The 16,124-nt window shown below is 41.0% G+C and overlaps 1 protein-coding gene across 1 annotated transcript in view; it reads left to right on the forward strand.

The window, feature by feature from the left end:
• The window catches only part of EMC2 (ER membrane protein complex subunit 2), a 123,932-nt gene that overhangs the window by 54,482 nt on the left and 53,326 nt on the right, over positions 1-16,124 (forward strand). The window contains exons 5-6 of the mRNA XM_073632153.1: positions 5,707-5,792; positions 9,748-9,805. Coding sequence (XP_073488254.1) covers positions 5,707-5,792; positions 9,748-9,805 — 144 coding nt within the window. The remainder of the gene's footprint in view (positions 1-5,706; positions 5,793-9,747; positions 9,806-16,124) is intronic.

Genomic DNA, 16,124 nt, shown 5'->3' on the forward strand with positions numbered 1-16,124 from the left:
GAAATTGCTCTTATCCTATCTTGGTTGGAACTTCATGTTCCCACTCTGTCGGCTGTCCACAATCCAGGCGTTAAAAATTGGCAGGTGGACTTTTCTCAGCCCTCAACAACTGACTTCGGGCGAGTTGGCTCTTCACCCAGAGGTGTTTGAGGAGCTGTGAGATCAGTTCTCTGATTTACGCCTTTCTACCTATACAACTTCTTACTGATCTGTTTTGCAGAATTCCGGTGGCAGGCGTCCCGGTGATTCTGATTGCCACAGCCTGGCCCAGGAGAATGGTACTTGGACAATGTGAATCTGTCAGCAGACGGACCAGACAGGGAATACTCTAATTCGGTCACTGCTAGCCTTTTAAGGGCGAGGAATGGAACTTCGTGTATGATTTTTCAGGGGATTTGGATATCTTATTTTGCATGGTATGAAGCTCAGTTTTCTTTTTCGTTATGTTGCGTGTCGCATCCTGGCTTTCCTCTAATTTAGAGATAGTCAGGTTTTGGTCTTAAGTACATTTAAGGGTCATAGTTCGGCATTAGCAGTCTTTTTTTCAGAGACCAATTTCTTCACACTGTTTGGTGCGTACCTTGTGCAAGGTGTTATGAGTATTGTTCCACTGGTTGATTCCATTGACTCTCTCGAACCTCAATTTGGTATTCTGTTTTTGCAGAAATATTCATTTAACCTATTTGGGATATTCCTTTTGGTTCTTCTGAGTAGGAAAGTCATTTTTCTGGTTGCCACTACTTTAGCTCAGAGAGTCTAATAAGGTAGAACTTTGGACTCAGCTGTCCTTCCTGCCAAAGGTGTTTTTCTTCATTTCACATTATCTAGAATGTTGTGTTGACTTCCCTCTGTCCCAAGTCCAAGACGCTAGGGGAAAATATTCTTTATCCATTGGCTGTTGTTCATTCTGCCTGCTGTACCTGAAATCAACTGCTGCGCCCTGTCAGTTTACCTCATTGTGCTTCCTGAAGGCCAAAGAAAGGGTTACACAGCTTCCACATCAACCATTCTGGATCCATCAGCTTCTTGATCAAGCTTATGGCCTGAAGGGCAAAGTTCTATTGTTTCTGGTGATGGCACATTCTACCAAAAGTGTTATTGGTTCTTGGCTTATTCGATAGGTAAAGCTTTTAAAGCTGCTACTTGGTCTTCGGTTCATACTTTTACAAATTTTTACCATCTGAACGGTAAAGCCACTGAGGATGCTTCCTTTTGGGCATCGAGCTTTGCACGCTGCTGCATGAGGGTCTAACCTGTTTTGGTGTGTAATGAATATGAAGATACTCTGTGTCCTGGGATGTATAATAAAGAAAATGGGATTATGCTGGAAATAGTCCTTTTCTTGAAGTACATCACAGGGCAAAAGAATCCCACCCCTCTTCCTGTGTGGTTCTTGGCTTGCTACAAAAACCAAAGTCTTTCTTAACTGGGAGGTGTTATGCCTAGGAAGGGATTTCTTGTCTTTTGTCTTGTCTTTTTTTTTTTCCCAGCATCCAAACACCTAAAGGTGGCTGCATAATCCTTCACTTTTTAAATTCAGAGCCATTTGAATTGATTGCCTCATGAAGAGTGTTAATAGAGACATTCTAGGATGGCTCATGGAGGTTTCAAAGAGCACACTATTCAACATAGCGACAAAAAAATAAAACCAAACCCCATTATTCTTACTCCTGTCAGTTTAGGATGAATATATCATTCCTGTACCCAGACAGGACTCTCAAAACCTATTGATATTCTTTTTTTTTGATTGCTTAATAAAAGCTCATCTGGCACCACAACTGTGAAATATTCTCTGGTAGGGACATTTGGAGAATTCAGCGCCTCCCCAGATTGTCGCAGGCTGTCTGAGATCTCTGGCATAAATAATTTTATTCCTGCATATGTTTCATGTACTGACGATTTATTTTTCTGCTGAAAGAATGACTTGCGGGTCTGCCATTGCTACAGATCAGAGTATTTTTGAACCTTGTTTATTTTTGAAAGTGTTGCCAACCTGACCATATTCTGACACATGGTGCGTTCCATATTCAGCCGACACTGCAGCTGATATATTGTGTAAGTGCTTCACTTTCTTCCACATGTTCCACATGTTCTCAGCACCGCTTTCTTGTACATCTGCATATGCTTCAGAATATTTGTTTAAATTTGCGTGGTTATGTTGTGCATATTTATAATTTTCTTTTTTCATCATCGTGAGCAAAGGTTTTCTGTTCTGTGTCCAAAAATGTCATAGAACTGTTTAGCTTGAAAAAAAAAAAATGTCCAAATGTTTCAAGTCGCAGGAAATCCCAAAAGTTTTCAGCAATTTCCAGCCTCTCCGGAGGACTGTCAACATTTGTAAGGAATGAGAAATGCGGGAGCACCGTGTGATTGTGACAGACATGTGTAAATAAAAAGTTCTTACAACCACTGCTGTACTGTGAACTCCATTCTCAAACCATTTGGTGAGAGATGAAATTGCTTTGCCTATTACGGTAACTTATATAGAAGTTTTCTGTGTAACTTTTCTGGGGTCAGTTTAACCACCGGAAGGTTTTACACCCTTCATGACCAGGTCATTTTTTGTTATTTGGCACTGGTCATGCTATGTGTACCCAAATGAAATAAATATATTTTTTTTCCCACAAATAGAGCTTTTTTTGGTTGTATTTAATCACCAATAGGTTTTTTATTTTTTGCGATATAAATGAAAAAAGTCAAAATTTTGAAAAACAAAAAAAAAAGGACTCTCTGCAGTAAAACCTATCCAGTAAAAAAAAAAAAAAAAAAAAAAAAATCTAATTTCTCCATAAATTTTGACCAAAATGTATTCTGCTGCATGTCTTTTGATTAAAAAATAACCCAATAAGTGTATATTGATTGGTTGGCGTGACAGTTATAGTGTCTACAAACTATGGAGATATATATATATATATATATATATTTTTATACTACGAATAACAGCGATCAGCGACTTTTATAATGGGACTGCAATAGTGCAACAGGCAATCTGACACTGATGCTGGGGGGGGACTGACTAACATCACCTGTGACACTAATACAGTGATCAGTGCTAATACTAAACACTGGCTGGGAGGGAATTAACATCTAGAGCAATCAAGGGGTTAAATATGTACCTAACTATGTGTGCTGCTTTTTACTAAAGAGCTCTTTGTGTCTTTTATCCCTGCTTTTCAGGAATAAGAAACTGAGAGATTGTTTCCTCTGTGAACACATGGCTCTGGGCTGTGAATGTACACAGTCGATCAACAGGTCCCAGCCATGAATTATTGACTGTGACTTGCTGACAGACTCCCCCAATGTACAGTACATTCACAGCGTGTGTCAGCAGGGTGGGCGCGCGAATGTGCGTGCCCTAATTCCGGAGACAGGCAACGATGTATGGGTAAGTTGCTTTGCCTGCACGGGCCACTCATCCACAGTACATTGCTGTTTGTGTGGAAGCATCTGCAGCAGTCAGACATACTACTTAATAAAAGCTTGAACTCCCCAATCAGCAGGGGGTGTGAGTATTGCAAGTTGTAGATTTGACTCAGCAGGTGGGGGTACCATTGTAGAGAGACTATCTCCACATGGAGAGTAATCCCTAGTACACACTGTAAGAATATCGGATGAGTGATTTTTTTTTTTTTATTAGGCTACTAACTTTACAAAAATTTTCGTAAGACAGAGTACAACTTGTATGTTGTAAATTGACTTGATGTCAATTTATTGTAATGTATTCTTTCGTTTCCGAGCATGCGTGGTCTTGATCGCACAATTTTTTTTTTTTTACACCAGCACAACTACTATATTAATTACACAAGAATCTTTTGTCCCTTCGGATAATTTCACATTAACTGTCATAATTGGCTCTCAAAAGCTTCATCAGCGCTCATTGGTGCAGCCTCTTCAGCGCTCATTGGTGCAGCCTCTTCAGCGCTCATTGGTGCAGCCTCTTCAGCGCTCATTGGTGCAGCCTCTTCAGCGCTCATTGGTGCAGCCTCTTCAGCGCTCATTGGTGCAGCCTCTTCAGCGCTCATTGGTGCAGCCTCTTCAGCGCTCATTGGTGCAGCCTCTTCAGCGCTCATTGGTGCAGCCTCTTCAGCGCTCATTGGTGCAGCCTCTTCAGCGCTCATTGGTGCAGCCTCTTCAGCGCTCATTGGTGCAGCCTCTTCAGCGCTCATTGGTGCAGCCTCTTCAGCTCTCATTGGTGCAGCCTCTTCAGCGCTCATTGGTGCAGCCTCTTCAGCGCTCATTGGTGCAGCCTCTTCAGCGCTCATTGGTGCAGCCTCTTCAGCGCTCATTGGTGCAGCCTCTTCAGCGCTCATTGGTGCAGCCTCTTCAGCGCTCATTGGTGCAGCCTCTTCAGCGCTCATTGGTGCAGCCTCTTCAGCGCTCATTGGTGCAGCCTCTTCAGCGCTCATTGGTGCAGCCTCTTCAGCGCTCATTGGTGCAGCCTCTTCAGCGCTCATTGGTGCAGCCTCTTCAGCGCTCATTGGTGCAGCCTCTTCAGCGCTCATTGGTGCAGCCTCTTCAGCGCTCATTGGTGCAGCCTCTTCAGCGCTCATTGGTGCAGCCTCTTCAGCGCTCATTGGTGCAGCCTCTTCAGCGCTCATCGGTGCAGCCTCTTCAGCGCTCATCGGTGCAGCCTATTGGCGCCCAAATGTTTTTTTTTTTCTCAAAATTTTCTTTTTTTTTTTTTTTTCATTTATTTAGCAAAAAATAATAAACCCAGTGGTGATTAAATACTTCCAATAGAAAGCTCTATCTGTCTCAAAAAAAAAAAAAAAAAGAAATTATAAAAATGTCATATGGGTACAATGTTGCATGGCCGCACAATTGTAATTCAAAGTGTGGCAGTGCTAAAAGCTCCTGCCATGGTTGCATTTCTCACAGTAGTATCTCTCTCTATTCTTGGCTGCCAATCTCAACAAGAGGGTCACTGTATTATTGAAGGACTACCTTGTTTTCTTCTTAAATTTAGCATGTGTGACACCACCATTTGTCCTTCCGGTGGTAGCAGTAGTCCGACAGAAGTGGGATTTTTGTTGGGGATATCTTGCCAATGAAGTCTCCTTGAGATACAAGAGGATGCCATGTAATTCGTCTTGGCAGCAAACCTTGCAATATTAAATTATCGATTTTAGGAGAATTTAAAGTGATAATAAAGCTTTATTAAAAAAAAAAAAAAAAAAAAAAAATATATATATATATATTTTTTTTTTAAATAAATAAGAAAGATGTTCTACTTACCTTGTCTGTGGAATGATATTGCACAGAGTAGTCTCTAACCTCCTCTACTGGAGTTCCCCGCCGGTGCTCTACACTCCTTCCTCCAGGTGCCCCTTCAGCAAGCTGTGTTCTAAAGGGTTAAGCGTGCTCCTGAGCCAAGCTGTGTGCGTCCATGGCCACACACAGCTCCTGGTAAGCCATGCCTCCACTCGCTCATCATCACAAGAGTTTGATAACAGCAGGAGCTTATGGCCCCCTGTGCTCTGAGTCTCCTGTGAATCTAGGAAGATGGGAGTGGTGCTGCAGCTGGGACAGAGCTGGATCGGTGAGAGGAGTCAGGTAAGTGTTTATGGGGAAACAATTATTGGGATGCTCATTACTGTAATGCAGGGGGGTACATTTAAGGTAAAACTGCTTGGTTTAGAACCACTTTAAGAGGAAGTCAGCTTTTGATGTTAAACATTAATGTCTGCCTATTCTCTTTGTTTGAAGTCCTGTCTGCAAGAATTACGGCGGCAGTTTCCTGGCAGCCACAGAGTGAAGAAACTAACTGGCATGAGATTTGAAGCCATGGAAAGGTAAGATAATTGATGCCATATATGTTCAAATGTTTTCTGCTAGTATTGTGTTGTGTCTTCTCAGTATAACAACAGTAGAGTTAATTCACTTGGATGTTGTTGAAATCTGTGGTCTGATAATTTATACCATAAATATTATTTTTTTTTAATAAAGTTTCTGATATAGATTTTAATACTAAACTAGCTCTACAGGGCAATATGAAATTGAAATAACTGCTGTCAGTGTAGGATCTCTTTATTAAATATAGGTTATAATAGAATTCATTAATAATTTTAACATTCAATAGTAATTGCCATTATGGTTCCAGGAGTGCATAGATAATGTATTTGGCCCTTAACAGAAAACGAAAATAGTTTTTTTACTGACGTTTCTGCAAAGATCATAATGCAGTATTGTAAATGAAAACAATTCTCAGACCCTCTCCATAAACCGCATTATTTTTGTCTGCTCCCTCCCTCTCTTGTGGTTGTGTCACAATGGATCATTGCCCAATTGTGCAAAAAATAACAATGTTACGATCCCCACATCAACTTTTTTCAATTATTTTAGTTATGTTGGCCTTTAAATAACACCCCACCTGATTCAGTTTTACTTCAATTCATATATGACTTTAACCACTTTCTACCCAGGCCAATTCTGACACTTTGCTCCTACATGTAAAAATAAATAATTTTTTTGCTAGAAAATTACTCAGAACCCCCAAGAGAGATCCTAGGAAATAAAATGGTGGTCGTTGCAACTTTTTACCTCGCAGGGTATTTGCACAGTAATTTTTCAAGCGCGTTTTTTTTTTTTGAGGAAAAAAACAGTTTCATGCATAAACAAAAACAGTAAAGTTATCTCTAATGTTTTGCATAATGTGAAAGATGTTTAGAATTTAAATTTTTTTACAGGTTACCTGTTTAGAGTTACAGAGGAGGTCTAGTGCTAGAATTATTGCTCTTACGTTCGTGGCGATACCTGTGATTTGAACATCGTTAACATATGTGGGCGCGACCTTCATATGCGTTCGCATCTGCACACGGGGATGATTGCACTTTAAATTTTTTTTTTTTTTATTATTATTGTTTATTTTACTTTTACTTTTATTTTTCTATTTTGACACTTTTTTCTTTTTTTTTCTTCTTTTTTTTTTTTGATCACTTTTATTCCTATTAGAAAGAATGAAATCATCTATTCTAATAGGAATAGTGCGTTACAGGTCCTTTTTACAGTGAGATCTGGGGTCAGTAAGTCCCCACGTCTCACCTCTAGGCTGGGGAGCCTAAAAGAAGAAAAAAAAAAAAACATCCTTACCAGCCGAGGCGGTGGCTTTTTTTTCAAATGCGGAGGCCGGGCGTGACGTCATAACATTGCGCCTGGCCTCCGAAAGATCATAGACGTACAGGGGCCATCTGGCCCGCCGGATTCTCCTATGGTAAACCTCAAGCATGGACCGATTCCTTCTCCCTCTCGTCGATCGCACGGGCGAGCCGGGAGAAGCACCGGAGGGCGGGGGGGGGGGGGGGGGTGGTTGGATGTCTCTTTCCGCTGCCTGTAAGAATGATCAAGCAGCTGAACAGCCACTATGATTGTTCTTACTGTGGGAATCGCTGGCTCTAAAAGAAGATATCTGAAAGATGCTTGTAGCTGTAGGCATCATTCAGATATCCCCACACAAAGTCGATGACATTGTTGGGCGGGAAGTGGTTAAACACTTAAGATAAAGGAAAAAATATATAAAAAATCCCCCCCCCCCAATACAAATATTGTATTTTTAAACCCAAAAAATAAAGAAACTCAAACTATGCACTCACTTTAAAAGAAATGTTTCTGGTGGGGCCTCTCCATTTATTGATGTAAATATCTCTATACCCATATTTGGCTGTCTCCTAGTCTCCAGTCACTGGCTTGAACAGCTTTTCTGTTGACACCCTAGGCATGTTAGGCATGTTACTGTCTTGTAAAAAGCCTTTTTATGTTTTGCAAAGAAGCCAAGTGGTTTTTAGACCAAAACCTTCCTTTTTGCCTAAGGTAGTCTTCCCCCTTCCATCTCAGTGAGGACATTGTCCTTCTTCCCTCTATCTTTCCCAAAAACTTGAAAAGGAAATTTCCCTACATTGCCTGGATGTGGTCAGGGTCCCTCTTTGTCCTTCCTGTGTTCTCATTTACCAGGCAGCGTGGTAATTTCAGTCATCTTCCTTTTGCCTAAGGTGGTCTCCTCTTTCCATCTCAATTACACGACAAGAAAATTGTCCTTAGGATGGGTATTGTCCCTCCTTCCCTCTGTTCCTGCCCCATAACATAGCAAGGAAACTGCCCTACATTTACCAGGATGTGGTTAGGGCTGTCTGGTGCTACCTAAAATCTACAGCCTAAACCCTTAAGGAAAAGGTTCCTCCCCAGGGAGGGCTGCATGCTGATGTGAATGTTAGTGAAAGGGGAGAGATCCATTTCGACACGTCAACACAAGCTAAATGTAACAAATGTGATGTGAATCAAGCCTCAATAATCTTTTTTGGCATAGCCACATTTCTCACCTTTTAATTGTAAAAACTCAGCAACTTCATTGTGTTTTATTCCTAAACCTATCGTTGAGCAGCTGGGTCGTAGAAAAGCATTAAAGCAAATTTAAAGTTATAACTTCTTTAATCTGCATAGACTAGGAAAGATCTAAAACCCCTGTCTGTTTCATCCCATTCCTCCCACCCGAAGTGAGAGGAAATTGTTTTAAAGTAAGGTAATTTCCCTGTTGATTGTAAGCATTGGAAGATTTCCCCTCTATTCCTGTTCCAATCACAACTCACAATTTTGGATCCTATGTAGTTCTTCTCTGCAATACATATTTTCCCATGTTTTATGCCTTTAAAAACACTGGAAGCGCAGCATAATGTGTGTTGGTGTGCCAGTGAAATCCAGTGAGCACCTAACTTTGGGTAGCTTTGTTGGAGAGCCAACATTACCGTCTCTGCTGGACTGAAGTCCCATACAGTGTCTTCAGCTCTGCCTGAGTTCTTCATGGCTGCACTACTAGGCCCTCCCCATTTCTTCTCATCTCCATAGCATAAGAGGGTTGTGCTCTGTAGTCCAGCAGAGGAGAATTGGGTAGGTCTGACAAATAATGCTTAGGACTGTATTGCAGCAGTGTCAGCGTGGTAAGCTCAAACAGGAATTTTTGACATGATCGACAAGTAGTAATTCTGTACTTCCAGCCTTTCAAAGAGATAGAACATGAGGAACTGTACATGCATAGCAAAGATGTACAGAATGTTTTTTTTTTTTTTTTTCTTTTTACCTAGACATACACTTTATTATTATTATTATACAGGTTTTATATCGCGCCAACAGTTTGCGCAGCACTTTACGACATTTTAGGCTGTTTTCACACATGCTGACCATTCATTTCATCAGTTCAGTCACGTCAAAACAGATGAAGTATTCATCCATTTTTCACTAGTTTTTTTTTTTTTTTTTACATCCACTACTGATGCAAAAACAGATGAAAAACTAAGCATTTGTCTGTTTTCCGTCCAATACATTCTTTTTTAACGGAAGAAAAGAGAGCTTTAATCGGTTTCAAAAAACGGATGATGACGGATGCAGATGTAAACTGATGTAAATGTATGATCGTCCATTTACATCAGTTTTTCCATAGACATACCTTGATGTCCGTTTTATTCATCTGTCAACGGATGGATGAAAAACGGGACAAACGGACAGCATGTGTGAAAGGTATTTCTTTGCCTTCATGGACAAAGCATAGTTTTACTTTAAGAAAAGCAAAAATTGGAAAAAAATTAAGTGAGTCACCTCCTAAAGAGCATGATACAAAATATAATTTTTGGGTAGATGTAACATTTATTTGCCTTTTTTTTTTTTTTTTTTAAATGCCGACTCGTTAGGTTTGTTTAATTGTGTGTAGTTTTTCTGGAAGTAATTTTCCATAAGCGGTTTTCACTTTTTTCCTTGGAACAGGTATGATGATGCTCTCCAGATATATGACAGGATATTACAAGAAGATCCAACTAACACAGTAAGTCAAATACTGCGTCTGTAATAGGTAATTTGAGAGAAGCCGTCTGAGAGCACAACTCTTGGCTAACAAAATATTGCTTCAAATCATTCTCGCTCCCCCACAGGGAAATGTATTTCTTTTAATTATTTTCTTTATTAACTTGGACATTGTTTTCCTTACACTCTAAATACCACTAAAGGACAAAAATTAATATTGTAACAACTTTATTTCTAGAATGTTACAGTTCGGCACTTGAGAAAGATTTGCAAAGGGGGAAATAGTTATGTATCCCATGCTGTCAGTGCTTCATTTTATAAAGAACTTTGGAAGCAAAGTTTGTTTGGAGCTCATGTCACTGTAATGTTCTCATTTGCAAGGATTAGACTTAATTAAAATGCATTTCCATGTTATTACGTAGCTGTTTTAGTGCTGGCTTTTCACCTTTAAGCTGTAGAGATGTTACATTTAAAGTGTCTCTAAGCCTAAGTGTGGCAGCGATTGTAAGTGTTGCTGTTTGGCGAGATGTAGTTGTAAATAGACTGGGGTCGTGTCAGACTGCTGTAGATAGATCGGTGTTCTCACAGAGCAGCAGCAGCAGCCTCTATCTTCAGCCTGCTGGGGATAACTAACTTTTGGGTTTGTGCTGGAACATCTTTGAATAACAAAAAGAAGACATTTATTAATGACTTCTTTACAACCAGCAGGTGGAACTCTAATTTCTATTACACACACTTCACTAATCTTAACTGCTTTTTCAGAAAAGCATGTTTATGGTCCCCAAAAGCTCAAGCTTACATTACATATTTAACTAAATGAGTCAGAGGAGTAAACCCGCCCATCTTTCGACCTTTCCTTTCTCTTCTTGTGTAATGCTTTATACAGGCTTTCAATTAAAAAAGAAGTATGTACTTTTTTAAATTTTAGCAGCATATTTGCCTAGGTGGATACAGTATCGCTCCCCCACCGGCTCTGACACTGAGAACCATGTTATCTAACACTGCTGCTTTGTTCTCAGGGCTCCCTGAGCAGAGAGCTAGTGACTTTCAGTCACAGCTCTCTGTTCTGCCCCCTCCTCTCTCACTGGAGTGCTGGGCTGTGGAGAGGGTGGGAGCGGTCAGCTCAGCCTCTCAGAGGCTTGCTGAGAGGCTGAGCCGGGTGCCGGTCCAGGCATGTGGGGGGATCCCGACTTCATTGTCGTGATGGTGCCTGAGCCTGATGTTGACCGGCTCTGAGACATCAGCCGACTTCAGGCTGAATCCCACTGTCAGCTAAAAACAGGTCGCAGGAGCGCAGAACGAACTGCACTCCTGTGATCCATGTAACACAAGTCATATTGTAATTGAATGTTATTAAAAATTACCTTTTCCTTTTCAATCTGCTGCTCTATAATTTTCTTTAAAATGCAATATGGCTACTTAAAGGTGTTCTGTACACAGAGTGTGTACAGAATGCTGACCATAAACATAATTTCCTGCTTGTGTGATTGGCTCACTGATTTTCCCAGAAGTTTGCACTAAGATACAAGTCAGATTTCAGGCATCTCCTGCAACACAAATGTCATTTTTGGTGAAACACTCCCAGTGAGAAATCACATATAAAGGGATGCAGGCCCTGCCATTTTCCTCATAAGTGCTTTGCAGCTAGTTGATAATTAAGAAACCAATCCCATTAGCTTCACTTCTGCACATGGGAACAGAGAAACACACAGGGATTACTTCAGAATAACAAAAGGTAGCAATCTGCACCAAAGTTTGTCAAAATCCTTGTAATGTACATAGATCACCCAGAGGCTCAACAAAAGTGGAGTTACACTTTAAGTTTATTCCAAGCAGCTACTGCAGTGCTATTTCTTTAGAAGATTACAGATTTGCAAATGTAAAAGATTGCTGTACCTCATAAATATCTTCAAGATTAGCTTCAGTTTTTTTCTTCTTTAGTAGGGCAGGAAAACATTTGGCAAATTTGAATTGCTTTGTCCCTATTCGGGAAGTTCCCCCTTTCTTTCCGCCCTGCTGGCACCATGCCACACACAAAACCAAAGGGTTTCACTAGAATATTAACATTAAATAAGGGGAAACTATTCTTTGCGAAGACATGACAATGATAAAACTTTCCAAGGGTTCTCCTTTTTCTTTCAAAAAATTTTTTTCTTTTATTGCAATTTGCATCTCACTCCTTGTCGGTAAAAAAGGTACAGAAAGCGAGATGAAATATGCCCAAGGGCACACAAGCCTCCACCAGACATGCAGCAGGTTCTAACTTTCCCCCACTATATCCAAAAAGGAAAGTTACACTACTATCAAAACTGAAAATGAAACTTTGAGATGCGTACTGGAAGAATAACTTACCTGCCCAGTCTTTTTATTTTTTCGAATTTCTTCCAGGCATTGCTGCAGTGAACCAGTCAATCCCACTTCTTCGCATATATAATCTGCTTATCTCAGAACATCTGTACCTGTCAATTGATATGGGAGGGTCAGCACTAAATATATTAGTTGTTCTGAATTTTATCTAGAATACGATATGAAGATATATGGATGTGCCTCTAAAGTCCATGTCTCTTTCTCTCGAATAAATTTTGCGATATATTTAGGATGTTGGCACACTTATACCTTTCTGTATCCACAACGCCATCTTGTGGTGATACATTTAAATTCTGGATATTTTTGTTGTTATTCTGTCTCTTACTATTAAAATGCACCTACCATTAAAATTATAGACTGATCATTTCTTTGTCAGTGTGCAAGCGTACAAAATCAGCAGGGGATCAAATATTTTTTTTCCCCCTCGCTGTATAATATTTTATAACAAAAAACATTCAAAGGAGATCCTTTGGTGCAGCTGGAGCATCTTCTTATTTTTATTTTCTTTATTGTTTTTTCTTTGTATCTTGAAATTGTTGCAGTCTGTGGCCTGGTAGGATGCTTAAAGTGGAAGTTCAGTCAAATCCAATGCTAACCTACTCTTAGCCACATTCTAAACCTAATTTATCTTACCCTGTAAATAAAAAATCACTATACTTACTTTTTCTGAAGCCAATCCCTTCCGGTCTCCAGTGATGGCTGCTGTGTACAGAGAGAAAGTCGTCAACGTCTGTGAAATGCCTGGCAAGTGATGTCACCCATAGAGTAACTATGGGGCTTCTGTTGGCTGCCTCTCCTGCACACTCCCACACACTGAAGCCCTGCCACTGACAGCTCAGCGTGGCACCAGACCGGAGCGGCTGCAGAATAGGTAAGTATAGCGATCTCTTTTTTACAGGGCTAGATAGATTAGGCTTAGAATGTGGTGTGGCTGGGAGTAGGTTTAGCGTTAGATTAGGTTTTAGCTGAACTTCCACTTTAAGAGGAGGTACATCTGAAATCTCCATGAGGCAGCTGGTTATGTCCTTGAGATTTTATGTAGGGTTTGCTTGTACTGAACATATCAAGGGTAGGTCAAAGGATCCACAGAGGGAGACCAAGAAAGTAGATGCCATGGGCCTACCATCAGGCAACTTAATTTGTTAATATTATTAAGTGACCATCAGTTTAACTTGAAAGGCTTCCAGTACTAGCTTGCATCCACTTTACCTTCATACTTCAACAGGCCAGAAATTACAGTCCTGTTTGAAATGATCCACTTACACACCTAATAGTTTGTTTAGATTAATAAGCATTAGCAGCAAATGAGACCGCAAATGTGATTTTCATGGGGGGAAAAAAGACTAATTATTTCCCTAGCTCAACATATTTCCCTCTTGTAAACATAGAGATTTGACATATAGAAGTTTGAATGAAAATATATGTTTTGGCTAGTTTGGGAATGAAGAGATTGTTTCTTGCTATGCCACTGTGTGGCCTATTGTAAGTGCAAGACAGGGTGCTGAATGTTCATCAGAGTGAATATTCATTAACCGTTCCATAGGGGATACTGGCAACGACTGCACTTGTAAATACATAGTAATTCTGCTCTTTGGCAGCAATTTTGCCCTTTTAAATTAGAAATGTCAACACTAGCTGTAATATTTCTCCATACAAACCAGTCTCGCATTTTTTTTATTTTTTTTTCATATTAATTAAAACGCAACTCCAGACATATAGAAAATTCTTCAGTTTGAAGATGAACTTCGATAAAGTATATCTGCACCCAAAATCTTTTTTTCAGCCAATTTGGCGTCGTAAAGTGTGCAGTTTTCTTAAAGCGTTTGTAAAGTCGTCTGCTATTTCAAAAGAATAATATATGATAAGAAAAAAAACAAAAAAACGTTTAATACTTGCCTGTAATGATGGGCTCAGGCTTGTTCGGATCATACCCGCCACTGCACACCGCCAATCATAGGCAGTGAGGCATTTCCCAGCCCACAGCCACACATACACACACTGCCTATGATTGGCAGAGTGCAGTGACAACTTCCCGGTGGGTTAGAACCGAATTCGCCCGAGCCCATCATTACTTAACTGCTCTGTGCAGTGCAATTGCATGGAGCTACCCCAGTCCTCCTCTTGGGTCCCCCGCTGGTGCTCCTGACTCCTCCTCTGTTTGGTGTGCCACCACAGGATGCAGCTTCCTATAGTGGCACACCGGCAAACTCAATCCCAAGCCCCGCTGTCAGAGACCCTAGAGAATATGGCAGTTGCAAAATTTTTGCGGCACTGTATTTGCGCAGCGGTCTTTCAAACGCAATTTTTTTGGAAAAAATCACACTTTAATGAGTTAATAAAAAAAAACTAAACAGTAAAGTTAGCAATTTTTTTGTATAATGTGAAAGATGATCTTGCACCGCGAGAATCCTGATCTTTATTCTAAGCAAAAAAAATTGTAATTCTCATTTTGGGCAGAATTATGCAGCTCTAGTACATGCTATAAATATTTTTTACTTAGAAAGCCTGTGAGTAACAGTACTTCCTGTTACAAGCTGACAATGCTAAGCCACTGCCTGGCAATTATCAGCAGTGTTATCAACCTGCTGTGTGTGTCATCCTTCAGTTAGGGGTTGGGCTGTCTATCTGATGGACCTGATAGGCAGCCAAATGAAGGAGCACGTACAGCAGGCTTTCAACTCCACTGTTAGATGTAAGGTATTGGCTTAGTGTTTTTATCCTGCAGCAGAAAGTGATATTACTGGCATCTCCAGGTAAGAAACTATGTAACATATTTACGTAAAACAATTTGCTTAGGCTGGGTTCACATACGTGCGATTTGGATACGGTTTCTACCAATTAACATGGCATGCGAGTGTGAGCGGCTTTTGATGGAGGCGGTTCACACATGTCGGGGGTGGCCAAGCTGCGAATTCCAAAAGGGTCCTGTGCGTTTTTTTGGGTCCGGTTTAGGTGCAAATTTAGGCAAAAATTCAGACCTGAATTGTGCCTGAACCGGTGTACAGGAACGCACCAGACCCCTGGCTGGAAACCGCAGCCGCACATATGTGAACCCAGCTTTAACCACTTACGGACCGCCCCCCTCCTGCCACGCTCCAGTGCCCTCCGCCACTTACCGGAGCCGCTGGTAGCAGCGGAGGCGATCAGGTCCTTTCCCCTGCTTGGCATGGAGCCGAGTGAGGGAAAGAGGGCCCCCACCCGGCTCGATACCATTGCAGCGCGGAAGTGACGTCAAAACGTCACTTCCGCCCATAGCTTCTAAAGGGACATTTTATTTATTTTATTTTTTTATTGTATTTTAGTGTAAATATGAGATCTGAGGTCTTTTTGACCTTAGATCTTATATTTAAGAGGTTCTGTCAAAAAAATGATTTCAACTTGTAAACAACAAGTTTGAAAAATAGGCCCTGTCCTTAAGTAGTTAAAGCAGTGTTCACCTAAAAATACATATAGCATATAACATGGCCACACTTGCCATTTTGCAATTTAGTGTTATTAAAAGTTACTTTTCTATTTCAATCGGAATCCCCTGTGATTTTCTAAAAATTGTCAAAAAATGTAATGCAATATGGTAACCTGCAGGCATTCTCTACACCAGGGGTCCCCAACCACCAGGCCACGGCCCACTACCAGGCCATGACCTCTCTGCAGCTGGGCTTCAGGTGCGGGCGGCATGAGAGCCGGGTTGATGAGATAAGCGAGTGGGCGGGCGGATGAGGGAAGGGTAGGCAAACAGAGATGACCTCATCTCTCTCTGCTTGCCAGGCATCACCGCTCTTCCGCGCTCACAGCTGGTTTTCTGTCAGCCTCTTCAATGTCGAAGGTGCAGCGGAGAGCAAAGAGATGACATCATCTCTCACCGTCCGTCCCTTATCACCACTCTCCTGCTTCTGTGCTAAATGGACCAGTGCTGCCACCAATGCAGTGACAATCCACCTCTGGTGGCGCTGGCAGGCGACGTGGCAAGTGACCAT

This window comes from Aquarana catesbeiana, linkage group LG05, assembly GCF_042186555.1.
Source record: "Aquarana catesbeiana isolate 2022-GZ linkage group LG05, ASM4218655v1, whole genome shotgun sequence".
NCBI lineage: Eukaryota > Metazoa > Chordata > Amphibia > Anura > Ranidae > Aquarana > Aquarana catesbeiana.